Source organism: Vicugna pacos, chromosome 9 (assembly GCF_048564905.1).
Source record: "Vicugna pacos chromosome 9, VicPac4, whole genome shotgun sequence".
Classification (NCBI taxonomy): Eukaryota; Metazoa; Chordata; class Mammalia; order Artiodactyla; family Camelidae; genus Vicugna; species Vicugna pacos.
The window spans coordinates 15,450,659-15,464,768 of record NC_132995.1 but is presented as its reverse complement, the minus strand read 5'-3'; the positions used below and the strand labels follow the sequence as shown (position 1 = coordinate 15,464,768).

At 54.0% G+C, this 14,110-nt stretch overlaps 1 protein-coding gene across 2 annotated transcripts; it reads left to right on the top strand.

Moving 5' to 3' along the window:
- The first annotated feature begins 3,698 nt into the window (after nt 1-3,698).
- GAPDHS (glyceraldehyde-3-phosphate dehydrogenase, spermatogenic) lies at nt 3,699-14,076 on the top strand. Of its 2 annotated transcripts, XM_072967212.1 has the most exons (12): nt 3,792-3,847; nt 6,661-6,829; nt 6,924-6,963; nt 7,638-7,734; nt 7,913-8,019; nt 11,062-11,152; nt 11,234-11,352; nt 11,761-11,842; nt 12,139-12,290; nt 12,453-12,615; nt 13,658-13,755; nt 13,842-14,076. In XM_072967212.1, the coding sequence occupies exons 2-12, from the start codon at nt 6,826-6,828 to the stop codon at nt 13,912-13,914; spliced, it is 1,026 nt and encodes a 341-aa protein (XP_072823313.1). In that variant the 5' UTR covers nt 3,792-3,847; nt 6,661-6,825; the 3' UTR covers nt 13,915-14,076. The 2 variants fall into 2 exon arrangements, with proteins under 2 accessions (XP_006217125.1, XP_072823313.1); XM_006217063.4 differs by lacking the exon at nt 6,924-6,963 and having other exon boundaries at nt 3,699-3,847.
- Nucleotides 14,077-14,110: the final 34 nt, after the last annotated feature.

Here is a 14,110-nt window from a genome sequence, read left to right as displayed (position 1 = left end):
TCTTCAGGATCCTCATGCCTCCCAGGATTCAGCTTCCCCAGCAGTAAGAGACTGGAAAGATGGGAGGCACAGTCAGAGGGAGGAGAGCACCCCTGGGGAGTTGAGGGAGTCGCCACGCCTTGATCTTTTTTACCCCAGACCTTATTCTTTTCATTCTTGTTGACCGCCCCCCCCCCCCGCATTTACTGTGCTCCAGCCACACAGGTCTCCTTCCTGGTCTTCAAACATACCCAGCTCATTCATGGCCTCATGGCCTTTTCACTTGCTGTTCTCTCTGCCTGGAATGTAGAATGCAGATCTTCACAAGGTGGGTTCCCCCTCATTTTCTTCTTGGTTCAAATATCACCTTCTAAAACAAAAACAAAAAAAAACAAAAACAAAAACAAAAACAAAAACCCTTCCCTGGCCATCCACCATATATACTCTGTAATACCATCCTTCAGTTTTTATAGCTCTTACCACAATCCCAAATTATCTTCTTTTACTGTCTGTCTCATCTATCAGATTATAAACTTTCAGAGGATGGGGCCTTAGTCTGTGTTGGTCACTGCTATATCCTCCGCTTCTAGAATATTGCCTGGGGTTCAGGAAATATTTCTAGGATGAACAAATGGATGGATCAGAAGCCAGGGGAAGACAATTCAGGCCTGAGCCTGAGTCTAAAGGGGGCTGGAGGGAAGGTCACCTGGATCCCCAGAGTAGCATAGGGTCCCATGGTGAAGGGTACAGATTTTGGAGCCAGGATCACATTCTCATCCTGCCTCCCAGCCCTGGGGCAAGGGCAGGGGGCCGACTGCCATGAGCTGGGACAGGACGCAGTGTCTCCTGAAAAGCCGGTTGAGGCAGCCACGGGGAGGGGCCGAAGACTCGGGGTGGCAGGAGACTGTCAGCCAGAACCTGGGCTGAGGGCCAGGAGCTCATCCTTCCTGCCCTCCTCCCCACTGAGGCCTCCTAAGTCCCAACCTGAAGCCTCAACTGGCTGACATATTGGCAGGGGCTGGAGAGAGAAACAGCTGAGGGTTTGGCCTCGGTGTGGAGAGGGGCTGCAGAGGGACGCGCAGAGGGTGGGAGGGCGGTCTGCTGCAACCAAACTATCTAGAGCTAGTTTGGAGGGAGGCTGAGACCAGAAGGATGAGGGCCAGTGTGTGGGTACAGTTGGGTGCAGGGGTGAAAGATACTGGGGTTTTGGTGCCAAGAGGAAAGACTGGGAGAGGGGGTGGAGGTGGGACTGCTGGTGGGAAGGCCAGGTAGAAGGAATGTGCAGGGTGTGAGTGAGTGGGGTGGCAGAGCTATGTGTGTGGGTGCCCAGGTGGGGCAGGAATCTGCACGTGTTTTCAGGCTTTGCTCAAACAAGGGCGACAAGGCCCATTCCCCTTGGAGGACCCAGGGTTCCACCCTAGACCCTGGTTCCACCCAGAATCAGGCATCCCGGACCCAGAGAACCAAGGACCTTTTGCCTTCTCTAGGCTCTGCCTGCAGAGGGTGACTAATTGTGTCACCTCTCCAAGCTTGTTTCCCAGTTTCATGCTCCAGTGACAAAGCCAAATCCCTGGGCAACCTCAGCGGTGGCTTTTGTGCCCCTGTCCAGCACCTGAATGAGGGAGTTCCCTGTGCCAGGAGGTTGCTGGGTGGAGAAGGGTGAGTGGTGAGCTTCAGAATTCTAATCTGCACCAAGATTGAGAGGTGGGGTTTCTCCTCTGGAAATGTCCTCTGCTTCTCTCTCCCACCCATCTCTCTGCCCCATCCTACCATCCTCTGTCAGCCTCAGTCCCTCTCCTCAGTGCTTCACTCCCATTTGCCGTGATTTGATTTAGGATTTTGGCATCTATCCCCATACACGAGATGAATCTGGAGTTGTCCTTTCCTTGCCATCCTCTGCTGGTTTTGGTCATGTGGCGGTGCAGGTTTCCTCAGTACGTCAAGGCGGTTTCCACTACTGATTTATCACCGGTCCCCAGAGCACTCCCAAGAAGCATGCCACGTGTGTACACACAGTGTGCCTGTCACCTTGCAGGGCCTCAGAGCGAGTGCCTGACCCAGAGTCACTCTTCACAGGAGCTGCCACTGGGTTTCCCAGCTCTGGTCAGGATCTGCAACAGTTCCTACAGGATGGCAAATATTTGTTCCCCATGCTTCAGCAGATCTTGCCCATAAAATCGTCCAGATCTGAATCAGCCTTTGGAAGGACAGATCTTAAATCTGTTTCTTCTCTTGTTATTGGCCTACTCAGATTTGCCACTTCTTTTTGCACCAGTTTTGATGCTTCAGATTTTCTACAAAAATTTTGATTGCATCTATCTTTTCATACCAATGATTGTAAAGTTGTACCAAATCGGTCCCTTTGCAGTCCTGGTTTTATTTGTGCACTCTTTCCCCGCACCTTGATTATACGTGTTAGGTTTGTCCCTCTTTGTTTACTTAGTATCTGGTTTTTGGTCTTGGTTCATTCCAATCTCCCCATCTGTACGCTCAACCTCTTTTCTGTTCCACCTCACCCGGGCCATGCGAGCAGGAGGGCCTCACGCTTATCCGTGCCAGGGGCTTAGCAAACTGAGTGCCCATGGAGGTTTGGGGAAGGAAGAGGTTGTCATTCTGCCCATTCTTGCTTCCACACCTCTCTCTGGGATGATGACTCCTTCTTGGCCCAAATCCCCACACCCCCTAAATCTTGGTCACAGTTGTGTGTCAACTGGCGCTGCAAGTGAAGGTGACTTCTTGTGAGTCACAGGTGTGCACGCAAGCCCCCACCCCGGTGCCTTGGTGAAAGAGAGCCACCTGCCCATCTGTTCTTTCCCAAATGTTCATGGAAAGCCTGCTTGGTGTCAGACACAGTTCAAGGGGCTGGAGGCCCAATGACGAACTAAATGGAAAAGACAGCTCAAAAGGGAGACACTGAACAAGTAAACCAAGATCACGGCAAACTACCTGAAAAGCCATGAGGAAAAGAACAGGGTGCTGGGGGATATCAGACAGGACTTGACGGTTACTCTAAGACTAGAGATGAGAAGAAACCTCAGGAGGTGACATTTATTTACTTACTCTGGTAGTATTTATTGAGCAAACACCTTTTTAAGTGCCAAATATTCTTCTAGTCAACAGGATATAAAAGTGATGAAGGCAGACAAGCACTCTGTCCTCCCAGAGCCTACAGTCTGATGGGCAGAGGCAATGGGCAAGAAAACAAATAAACAAGATGATTTTTAGAGAGAGAGATATGCTGTGAGGAAAATCAAAATATAGAGTGTAACCCTAGAGTAGTTTTGCACATTGAAACATCTAACCCAGGATGGGAAGTCAGATGAGGTTTCCTGGAAGATGGGTAGATGGAGGGAGTGGGGGTGATGGCAGAGAGTGACTGAGAGAGGAGAGAATTTTAAATGGGGAGTCCAGAGGGCCTCTCTTAAAGGGTGGCTCCTGAAGGAATGCAAGAGGCAGCCAAGGAAAGGCATTGGCAGGGCTTCCAGGCAAAAGGAAACAGCTAGGGTAACTCCTGAGGAGGGTGGAGAACAGCACGGGGCCAGTGTGCCTAAGGAGAGACAGAGACAGAGAAAGGGCTTTGAGGATCAGCATAAAAAGTTGGATTCCATTCCTGATACCAGTGGTCGCCTTGGAACGGTGGTGCACGGCATGCAGACGTCACACGCCTCGACTGGGACACGCCTTCGCACAGCCGCCTCTGTGACGTCACTGGGCACAGTGACGCCACAGCAAGAAATACCGGTCTTGCAGTAACATCGCGCCGGGTGCCGGGGCGGCTGGGCCATGAAATCTTAGGAAGCCATGTCGAAACGCGACATCGTCCTCACCAATGTCACCGTTGTCCAGCTACTGCGACAGCCATGCCCGGGTGAGGGAGGCGGCGGAGTGACCCCGGGGACGGTTAGAAGGGCGGTCGGGGAGCACCTGTCCCCAGATGCGCGCCCCGCCGGCGAGCGTGCGCACCAGTGGTGTCCTCCCGCCAGGAGCCGGGCAGGAGGCGCGGGGCGGGCAGCCGCCGGCCAGCCCGCCCGGACCCTTCCCCCTGGAGCCACTGCCCTCGCTCCCTCCTGCTCCACCCTCCCTACCACCCGGTTTGCTGGCATAATGTTCTCTATGGAATTGGTGGAGGGGACCGGGACCCCGCCCCCAGGGCGGGCTTTGCGAGGAAGGATAGAAGCCGGGGCGGGACGGAGATGGGAGCCAGGTTTACTAGGAGGCACCTCTGAGGACAGTCTCCGGGCGGTGAAGAACCTCGGGAGCGAGATTTCACATAAAATGCTGCTGCTGGGGAGCAGCGCGAATGGGTCGCTTGAGGGCTGGTAGACTTTGTCCTCTCTGGATTGCACACAGCGAGGACGCTTGCGCCCAGGGCCGCGCCGAGCTCTTTACAGGTATGCGTTCAATGACACCTCGCAGGCCAGCGTTTAGTGTTCCCATTTTACAGAGCGGCCACCCGAGGTAAGAGGACACAAAGCATGTCCCTAGGTCTCAGCGCGGGAATAGTGGAGCTGGGACTCGGAGTCCCTGCTCTCAGCCATAGGGCAGCCCTGCCTCCCCCTGCCAGAGGTGCACACACACACTCCAGCCAGACAAACCCAAGCCTTCGGCGGCCTCAGTGGCGGCAGGCAGGCGAGGCAGGTGGGAAGTCTACGCACCGCAGGGGTGGGCGTGCTTGGGCTCGGTCAGGGCCCCAGAGTCCAGGAGGTTCCGGAAGCCGCAGCAGCAGGCAGGTTAACGGTTATGGGTCTTGAATCCCTTCCCTGTTCATCACTGGCTCAGTGGCCTCAGGCCTCGGTTTCCCCTCTGTAAAGTAGGTTTATAGGGCATGCCTCAGAGGATTCAGTGAGCTGATGCACGTGAAGAGCTCTCAGCACAGCACCTAGACAGTGGTGGCACCCAGGAAATAGGAGAATCACTATAATTGGTAGAGAGCACGCCTGCACCCGTGTTTCACCGACCAGGTGATGCTTCATCACTGAAGCTCCTCTGGGCCCTTCCTTCCCAAAGCAGCAGCTCTCCTCCAGCCCCCGTACCCTACCCTGGAGCAGAGGGGAGAAGGGAGGCTGGGGGAAGTCAAGAGAGGAGGACCACCTGAGTTTCCTTTTGAAAAGTCACTGATCCCCACTCTTAACCCATAGAGACAAATCTCCCCTTTTCATGATAGCAGAAACAGAACCCTGAGGAATACAAACATTCTTAAGGTCACCAGTAACCACAAGGTTGCTACCACCAATAAAAACTAATACTTTTATGAACCTATAGTGTCACTGGATACACTCACAGCCCAGCCTCAGGCCACAAGGCCTGTGGCAGCCTGGAGAGGTCAGGGAAAGAGACAGGCCAGCTGACAACCAGCTCCTAACCCCATTCCCTCCCAGATGCCGATGCTGGTGCCAAACACGATTCCTACCTTCACCCTCCAGCCTCTCTCCAACCCTTCCCTCTCCCTTTCTTCAGGAATACTCCTAATGCTAGGCTTTCTCCCTTCTATTAAAATCAGCACCAACTGGGCCTTGAAATCTCACTGAGTCCTCACTGTAGCCCCCAGGTGGAGGGTTGGATGTGACACCAGGAAATAGGCCAGAGAGTTTCATTCACTTGCCCACAACCACACAGCTGGCAGGTGGCTGAGCTGGGGCAGACACCCAGGCCTGATCCCCAGCTTGAAACCCTCTGCCAGCAAGGCCCCCTGACTGCGGTCTCCACCACATCTCTCCTCCTCTCTTCAAGCCCTCATCTGTAGCCCAGGTAGCATAGCTTCAAGCACAGGTGGTTTTCAACGCAGGATGGAAGGGGAAGTGTGTGTCTGGAGAGGCAGAGGCTGATACGGGTTTCCATTTTTTTATGACAGACCTGCTCCCTACACTTTCTAAAGGTAAGAATCACCAGGAGTGCTTGTTAGAAACAGGATTCCTGGGCCTCAGTACAGACCCACTGAGCCAGATTCCCTAGAAAGAGGCCTCCCTGGTGATTCTTACCAGAACAGCTTGGGAACCACTAGGCTAGATCAATTATCAGACAAGTCCGGGAACTGATCTTTGAAATACTAATGTATATGGAATGTTTCCTAGACTCCATCATAAGATTACATATATTACCTCATCTAACCCTCACAGTGACCCTCTGGGAGCACTATTATCACCTCCATTTTACAGAGGAGGAAACTGAGGCACAGAGCAGTTGTTAAAATACATACCCAGTGAGTTGGGATCTCCAGGGAAGAGGCCCTGGCATTGATATTTTAAAGCAAGCCCACCCCCTGCTCATTCTATGGATCAGGTAGGTATAGGACACACTGGGCTAGATGGCTGGCCACTACATACATATATATGCGGAGGTACAAGCTCCAAGTTGGTTTTACAGTGAAAACTGCAGGAAATTCAAACCGGCACTTGGAAACAGACTGAGAAACCACAGTGTTTCTCCTGCAACCCGTTCCCTTTGTGCTAGATGAACGAATGTCTCTCCACTTGCTCAGTTCTGAGAGATAAGTGTGTGTGAAAGCCGTCCTTCACCTAGCTTGAAGGGAACACAAAGTTTCTTTCCAGTTGCAAACCCCACTACATACACATATATGGGGAGAATATAGGAGCCAGCAACAGGTTCTGGGTGGCAAAGATGGTTCATTCTGTCACTGTGATGATGGTATAGCTCATGGCCTCTCTCCCCAACTCCCAACAGTGACCAGAGCACCACCCCCACCTGAGCCCAGGGTTGAGGCAGAGCCCCAGCCCCAGCTCCAGCCCCAGCCCGAGCCCCAGCCCCAGCCCCAGCCAATCAAGGAGGAAGTTCCACCTCCTCCACCTAAGAAGATTTCTGTGGCTCGGAAGCTGACTGTCGGCATCAATGGGTGAGTTGTCCCTGGCCCCTGAGCCATTCCTGAAGCTTTAGGGCCCAGCCTCTCATCCATTACTGACTAGGTGCATCTCCACATTTCTCACCAGTGCTTTCACCCCGCGCATCTGAGAGAAACACAGGGAAAAGGTAGACAGGGCTCCACCCTCCACTCACATTCTGGTGGGAAGACAGCAGATAAGTAACATGATAGCTCGGTGATGAGCAATATGGAACTCAGGGGTACAGGCAGACCGGAGAGGGCAGTGCTAGCTGGGGAGTCAGGCAAGGCCTCTGGGAGGGGACACTGGAGTGAGGCCTGAGTGACAGCTGTGCAGCAAGCAATGGCTCTGGGGTGTAGGTGGCAGCTCAGTGTTCTAAGGACAGGCAGGAAGTCAGCATGGCTGGTGTGGCACAAGCAAGGCAGAAGCAGGGAGGGTGGTGGAGAGCCGGCAGGGCCCTGGTAGGCCACAGTAAGAGTCTGGATCTGATTTTACTGACAGAGAGCTGTGGAGGTTTTCAGGCCAAGAGATTTAATCTGACCTGAAGTTCTACACGACCCATCAAGCTACAAGGTCACAAATAGGGGTAGAGAATGGACAGGCCGAGGAAGCACAAAAAGCACTGACAAGGCTGGCAAGGTCACCTGGGCAGGACAACAGTGGCCCGTGCAGAGCTCGTTGCCTTCTTCCCTCAGACTGAGAAATCCCACCCAGTCCCCTTGAATGGGCCTCCTTTCCGTTACTCCCTTCTCTTCCGCCCTCCCCTCTGCCTGCTGGCTGAGAGTTCTGAGGACAACCCCCACAACCCTTGTCCCTGGACAGATTTGGACGCATTGGCCGCCTGGTGCTGCGTGCCTGCATGGAGAAGGGCGTTAAGGTGGTCGCAGTGAATGACCCATTCATTGACCCAGAATACATGGTAAGCAGCAGACAAAGGGTGGGATGGGGAAGAGTGGGACCTGGGTGGGGAGCAGGTTCAGGGGAGCTCTGTGGAAGGCTCCCAGCTGCAATGCGGAACTTTCACCAAGGTGGGGACTACCTGGGGATGCTCAATTCCCCTCCACCCCCAAGACTAGGAGCCATTCTGTCTCCTGCAGGTGTACATGTTTAAGTATGACTCCACCCACGGCCAATACAAGGGGAGTGTGGAATACAGGAATGGACAGCTGGTCGTGGATAACAATGAGATCAGTGTCTTCCAGAGGTAAGGGTGCTGTCTGATGCAAGCCTGTAACGTACTGCCGCAGGGGATGTCAGGATGACCGGAATGGGATTCCAGCCTTTCACGTGGGCTTCATAACCCCCCAAATTGTGTGCACACACCTCTGGGTACTGGTTTGGAAAAGGGGCCTCAGAGAAGTTCCTGATCCCTAGAATTGTTAAGATGCACTAATCTAGAAAAATGCCCCAGTGTACTCAAAATGCTTTAACACACACGTGCATGTTTTCTCACAGGCATATCAACTCCACTTGTCTAAAATTCAACTCCTGATTATCTTTCAACCCTTAAATCTATTCACCTCCCTGCCCAGGAAACGGCACTGCTATCCAGCCAGCTCCTTCTACTCGGTTCCCATGGAGCAGCCACAGAGGCCTTTTAAAACATCAACTGGGTCTGGTTACTCCCCTGCTTAAATCCTCCAATGGCCTCCCACAAATAAACCCCAGCTGCTGACGGGCCCCCCCATGAACCACATGCCCCATTCCCCAGCCTTTCCAGGTCACCTCAGCCACACTGGCCATCACCCTCCTGGGACCCTGCACCAACACCTCTTTTTAGGACTCGCTCGACATTGTTCTCACTGAAAAACTCCTCCTTCATTTAAAGATATGTTTAGAATCTGTAAGTTAAAAGCAATAACATTAGATATTTAATGTGCTTTAAATAGGAACATTTTCATTATACCAAAAAAAATGTATAAAAGGGGAAATCGTAACCTGACTCTATCTTTCCAATGTATATCCGCCACTGCTGGCCCCATGGCTGCCTCCGATCTTACGCACGCTTGCACACACGTGCTCGGGAGCTTCCTCCAGCCCCAGGCGAGATCTGCTGCCGTCCCAGCACTACTCCCAGTGGGTCCACCCTCAGCCCCATTACTTGTTTGTGGTGAGCTGGTCAGGAATGGGTGGAGGCAGGGTCTGGAGAGTCAGTGAGAATGGGAGAAACAGCTGGACCCAAATCTGAAATCACGACTCCGAAAACAATGCCAAGTTCCAGCACAGCAGTCACTACTCATACATACTGTGTCCTTTGCTTCCTCCGCCCGGGCACCAGCATCCCTGCCACCCAGGGCATTCTCCCCGCTCTGCCCCGTCCCTACACAGCTTCCCTCAGTATGTGCCCCTCTCAGGTGCTGCCTTCTTTGGTGACTGCAGCGGTCCCTTGCCCCTCTCCCTCACAGGATGCGGGTGTCCTCCAGGCAGTCAGCACAAGCTGCACTGTGTGTGTACTTTACCCTGCTCCACTCTTTCTAGTCAGGTGACCCTGGGCAAGGGACTGAACTTCCCTGAGCCTCGGGTTCCTCGTGTACTGGATGGGGATGCTGGCGATACTGACCACAACCATGGCAGGGAGCAGGGCTGGAGGTGTGTGGGGAGCACCAGGAAGGACATTTTCCCACAAGGCCGAGCCTCCTGTCAGGGAGGGCCTGTCAGTTTGCGGCACCAGTGTTGCTCTGACACCTGCAGGCGCAGGCCCTGCCTCTGGGTAGACTCAGCACTTCCTTGAAGAATGAATGAAGAGAATCCTCCAAACAGGCCTCAGCAGGAGGGCAGGGCCCCTGACAGCCCAGGGGAAGGGGCTGGGTCCTCCTGGAGCTGACTCTGCCCCATGCCCGCTCAACTGCGACAGAGGAACCTGATGAAAGGCCTTCCCCCTACTTGGAAGGCAGGAAATGGGGGGCATCAGAGAAGAGCTAGTTGGGTCAGATGATGAAAAGTGGGACCTGACAGGGCAGATGACCAGGGAGCGAGAAAAACCATGTGTGGTGGCCCAGGGAGAAGACAGGGAGCTGCTCATGCACAGGCCTTGGGGCCAGCCCGCCTGCGCACCCAGCCCACTCTGCCTCCTCCTCTCCATCTCTGAAAAATGCCAATGATAACAATAGTAACTCCTCAGGTCGTCAAGGTCAAATGAGTTCAATACAGGTAAAGCACTTAGAACATGGGCACATGGCAGGTGTTCAGTAACATGTGCAGGATGGCTAATGAAAAAAAAAAACTCCACAAGTAGTGACTGAACCACTCTGGAGGGAGCAGACCCAGCCCTGCTGCCATGGAGTGGTCCAGAAGATGAGACAGACACTAACAAATAGTCACAAAAGCAAATATTGCAGTTGTGCTAAACCCTGTGAGGGAAAAAGCCAGTATACAGTTTATTCATTTATTGTTCATTTGCTAAAGCCAAGTGGAAAACAGCAATACTAGATGTTTAATATGTTTCAGGATTTTTTTTTTTTTTGCAGGGGGAGGTAATGAGGTTGGTTTGTTTGTTTGCTTACTTATTTATTTACTTTTTCCATGGAGGTCTTGGGGATTGAACCCAGGACCTCGTGCATGCTCAGCATGCACTCTACCACTGAGCTATACCATCCCTTCAATATGTCTCAAACACAAACATTTGATATCAAGTAAAAATGTTTATTTCTAAAACAGGAAACAGCAAACCTCCTTCACCTTTCCAGTATAAACCACTGGCCACTGCTGGCCCAAGGGCTGCCTCAAGGCTTCAGTCTCCTTGAGTGTACCATTCTCCGGGTGTGGAGTCTGTCTTCAGGGACTCACCCGGCCTCTGGCAACAGGACCCCTGTTGTAGGAGCTGGGCAGTAAAGACAAGAGGGGCTAGGAGGGCTATGATGAGGCCGCCAGGAGCAGCAGGGCGGGCCTCGCCCTCCCGTGGTCTGCATTCTGGGCATATGTAGAAAGGGCCTGACCTGGCTGGGAGTAGTCAAGATGGTTCCCTGGGTAAGGGTTGAGGCCCGAGCTGGGGAGGTGGCAGCTTGTACCCAGGCATAGCTGGAGTGGTACAGTCAAGAAAAGAAAAGTGATCTAGCAAAGGGGTTGTGATGAAAGGCAAGACCCGCAGGGCTGAACCCATCTGGGGTAGCTAGGTGTGGGGGGGGGGCAGGGGACAGACGACGAGGAAGGACGGTGTCAGCCTTTCAAATGACTATGAAAGCCATGGACTATGAAGGCGAGGCCCTGCAGGGGAGAGACTGACCACGACGCTGCCACCCCTCCACAGCAAGCAGCCCAAAGATATCCCCTGGAAGTCTGTCGGGAGCCCCTTTGTGGTGGAGGCCACAGGCGTGTACCGGTCCTTAGAGGAAACTTCAGTAAGTGGGGGAGACATGCCCAGGGCTGGCTGGGGGGTGTGGCACTGGAAGCACCTCATGACGCCTGTGCTCCTTCCCTAGCCCCACATTGAGGCAGGTGCCCTGCGTGTGGTCATCTGTGCACCCTCTCCGGATGCACCCATGTTTGTCATGGGGGTGAACGAAAAGGACTATAACCCTAGCTCCATGAAAATTGTCAGGTAATGGGCAGCAGTATTCTGCAGTGTGTGGGTGGTGCCCAGAGGACAGGCCAGCCTGCGCTGGGGAAGGGTCTGACTCATCCTTCCCACTCCCACTCCCACTCCGACTCGACCCCTGGTGCTTTTTGCACATCAGTCCACTTCTCCTTCTCAAAGTCTCAACAGCCATCTTGTTAACACTGCCCAAAAACCATCTGCTAGAAATGCAGGACTTCTGGAGAACACGCTTAGGGAGCTTCCCCCAGCTGCAGTGCTTCCTTCAGTCTGCAGGCATCCCCAGTGATCCTTCATCCCCATCCCAACTTTTCACAAAACCAAGCCTGAGTGCAAACCCTGAAAGCCAGGTAGCAGGGAGGGGTGGCCCTATGACTTGCCTCACAGTGCAATCGCACATCCGGGCCATTTCAGCAATGCATCCTGCACCACCAACTGCCTGGCACCCCTTGCCAAGGTCATCCACGAGCGATTTGGGATTGTGGAAGGGCTGATGGTGAGTTGGGGCCGGGTGGGCAGGAGGGGTGGCTGGGAAACTGTACCTCTTCTTCCCAGGACTTGGTATGTGGAGTTAATAGGGAGACACTGGTTTGGGGAGGAGAGGCCCACCAGTGATGAAGTCTTTTAAAACTCTGCAACTCACAAAAGCTGAACCCTGCCTGCATGTGCCCCTTCTGATTGGTGGTGGTGGCCCTGCCAACCTCCACCCCTGGGTCACCACCCTGGGCTTGTGAAAGAGGCATAGGAGCTTAGGAGCCGGAAGGCCTCACCTCGGCCCTCTTCTTCCCCAAGACCACAGTCCATTCCTACACTGCCACCCAGAAGACAGTGGATGGGCCATCGAAGAAGGCCTGGCGAGATGGGCGAGGGGCCCACCAGAACATCATCCCAGCCTCCACAGGGGCTGCCAAGGCCGTGGGCAATGTCATCCCAGACCTCAAAGGGTAGGAGGGCACAAGGGTGCAACCAGGGTAGGGGACATACCCCAGGAGGACTGGACTGGCCCCTAATCCTTGAGGTGTCTACTGAGGGGAAAGCAGAGACAAAGGCAGATGATGGAGAATTCCCTGGGTTCTGATTCCCACCCCTGATGTGGGATTCTCCAGGAAGCTGACAGGAATGGCGTTCAGAGTGCCAACCCCAGATGTGTCTGTTGTGGACCTGACCTGTCGCCTGGCCCAGCCTACCCAGTACTCAGCCATCAAGGAGGCCATAAAAGAAGCAGCCAAAGGGCCCATGGATGGCATCCTTGCCTACACCGAGGATGAGGTAGGGGCTAAGGCGAGGGGGCCCTGGAAGGAGCCCTCTGGGGAGAGAGCGTGATTTTCCACTTGCCAAGGAACTGTAGGGCTGGGAAGGTCAGATCTCCCTGCCTAGGGGTCTTCACAATTGCTGTCCGTTTGGCCTGGAAAGCTTCTCCCCAGGTGGCCACATAGTCTGCCCTCCTCTCCTCCAAGTCACTACTTCAGCCTCTCACCTCAGAGAGATGTTCTTTTTGTGACCCTTTTCCTTACCTGAAACATCATTTCTGAGTCACTGTTGGCCCTGCTAGCATGTGCACTCTGAGAAAGAAGGGACTTTAGGACTCTCTTTTCACTTCTGTAGCTCACTTCCTAGGGCCTGGCACACAGCAGGTGCTCAATGCAGGCTTAGTGACAAGGGCTCCCACTTGTCAGTACTTGCTCGGGGCAGGCCATGGCCAGAAGCCCTCCCTGTGAGGAATGGATGTCACCATCCCTTTGCTCCCAGTAGTGCCATCTCTGTATGTCCACCTTGGTGCTGTCTCCCTGTTTTAGGGCCTGAAGTTCCACCCTCACACAGCTGCTAGGTTCTCTTCAAGAAATCAGATCACATCACCCCCACTGCTTAAAACTTTCCTGTGGCCCTCCCACCATGCTAGGGCCAAACCCCCAGGGCCTCTGTGCTGAGCTCCCTCCACCTTAGACTATGCTGAGGGCTGGAGTTGACAAGATCCTCCCAGCCAACCAGAGCCAGACTCACTGCCTCTTCTCAGGGAGGGCCTCCTTGCTGACCCATTCCAAGTGCATTATTCCCAGGAAGTGATCTCCACTGGTGGAGCATCAGAGGCTGTTTGTGGTCTGTGTCCCTTGGCCAGTGCCCGCCCCCCTGCCCCGCCCCCTGCAAATCCCCTGCGTCTTCCTCATACCCTGTCCCCTAGAACCCGGACACAGTCGGGCTCTATTACATACTATAGATAAGTGGTTAGACATTGTGCCCAAGAGTTAGAGCTTGAGCTCCCGGAGGTCCTTGCTCTGTAACTCACTCTTATCTTTGAAATTCTGACCCCCAGGTCGTGTCCACGGACTTTATTGGCGATACCCATTCGTCTATCTTCGATGCTAAGGCCGGCATCGCGCTCAACGACAACTTCGTCAAGCTCATTTCCTGGTAAGGGGAAATGAAGAGATCAGAGAACACTGGGGGAGACTGGAGAGTCAGGAGGCATCCCCTGACACCCCTCCCTCCCTCCCCAGGTACGACAACGAATATGGCTACAGTCACCGGGTGGTGGACCTCCTCCGCTACATGTTCAACCGAGACAAGTGAAGCGGGCTGGACCGCCTCTGCTACCCTATGCTCCCGAGCCAGAACCTGTCCCTCCTGTCCCCGCCCTCAGCCGCCCCTGCTTCCCCCCAGAAAGGTGGGAGTCCCGCGCGAGGGGCCTGCGCCGCTGGGCCAACAGTGAAATAAAAACCCAGAGTGCTCACAGCTGCGCCCCGTGTCTCTGCGCCGCACTTGCTCC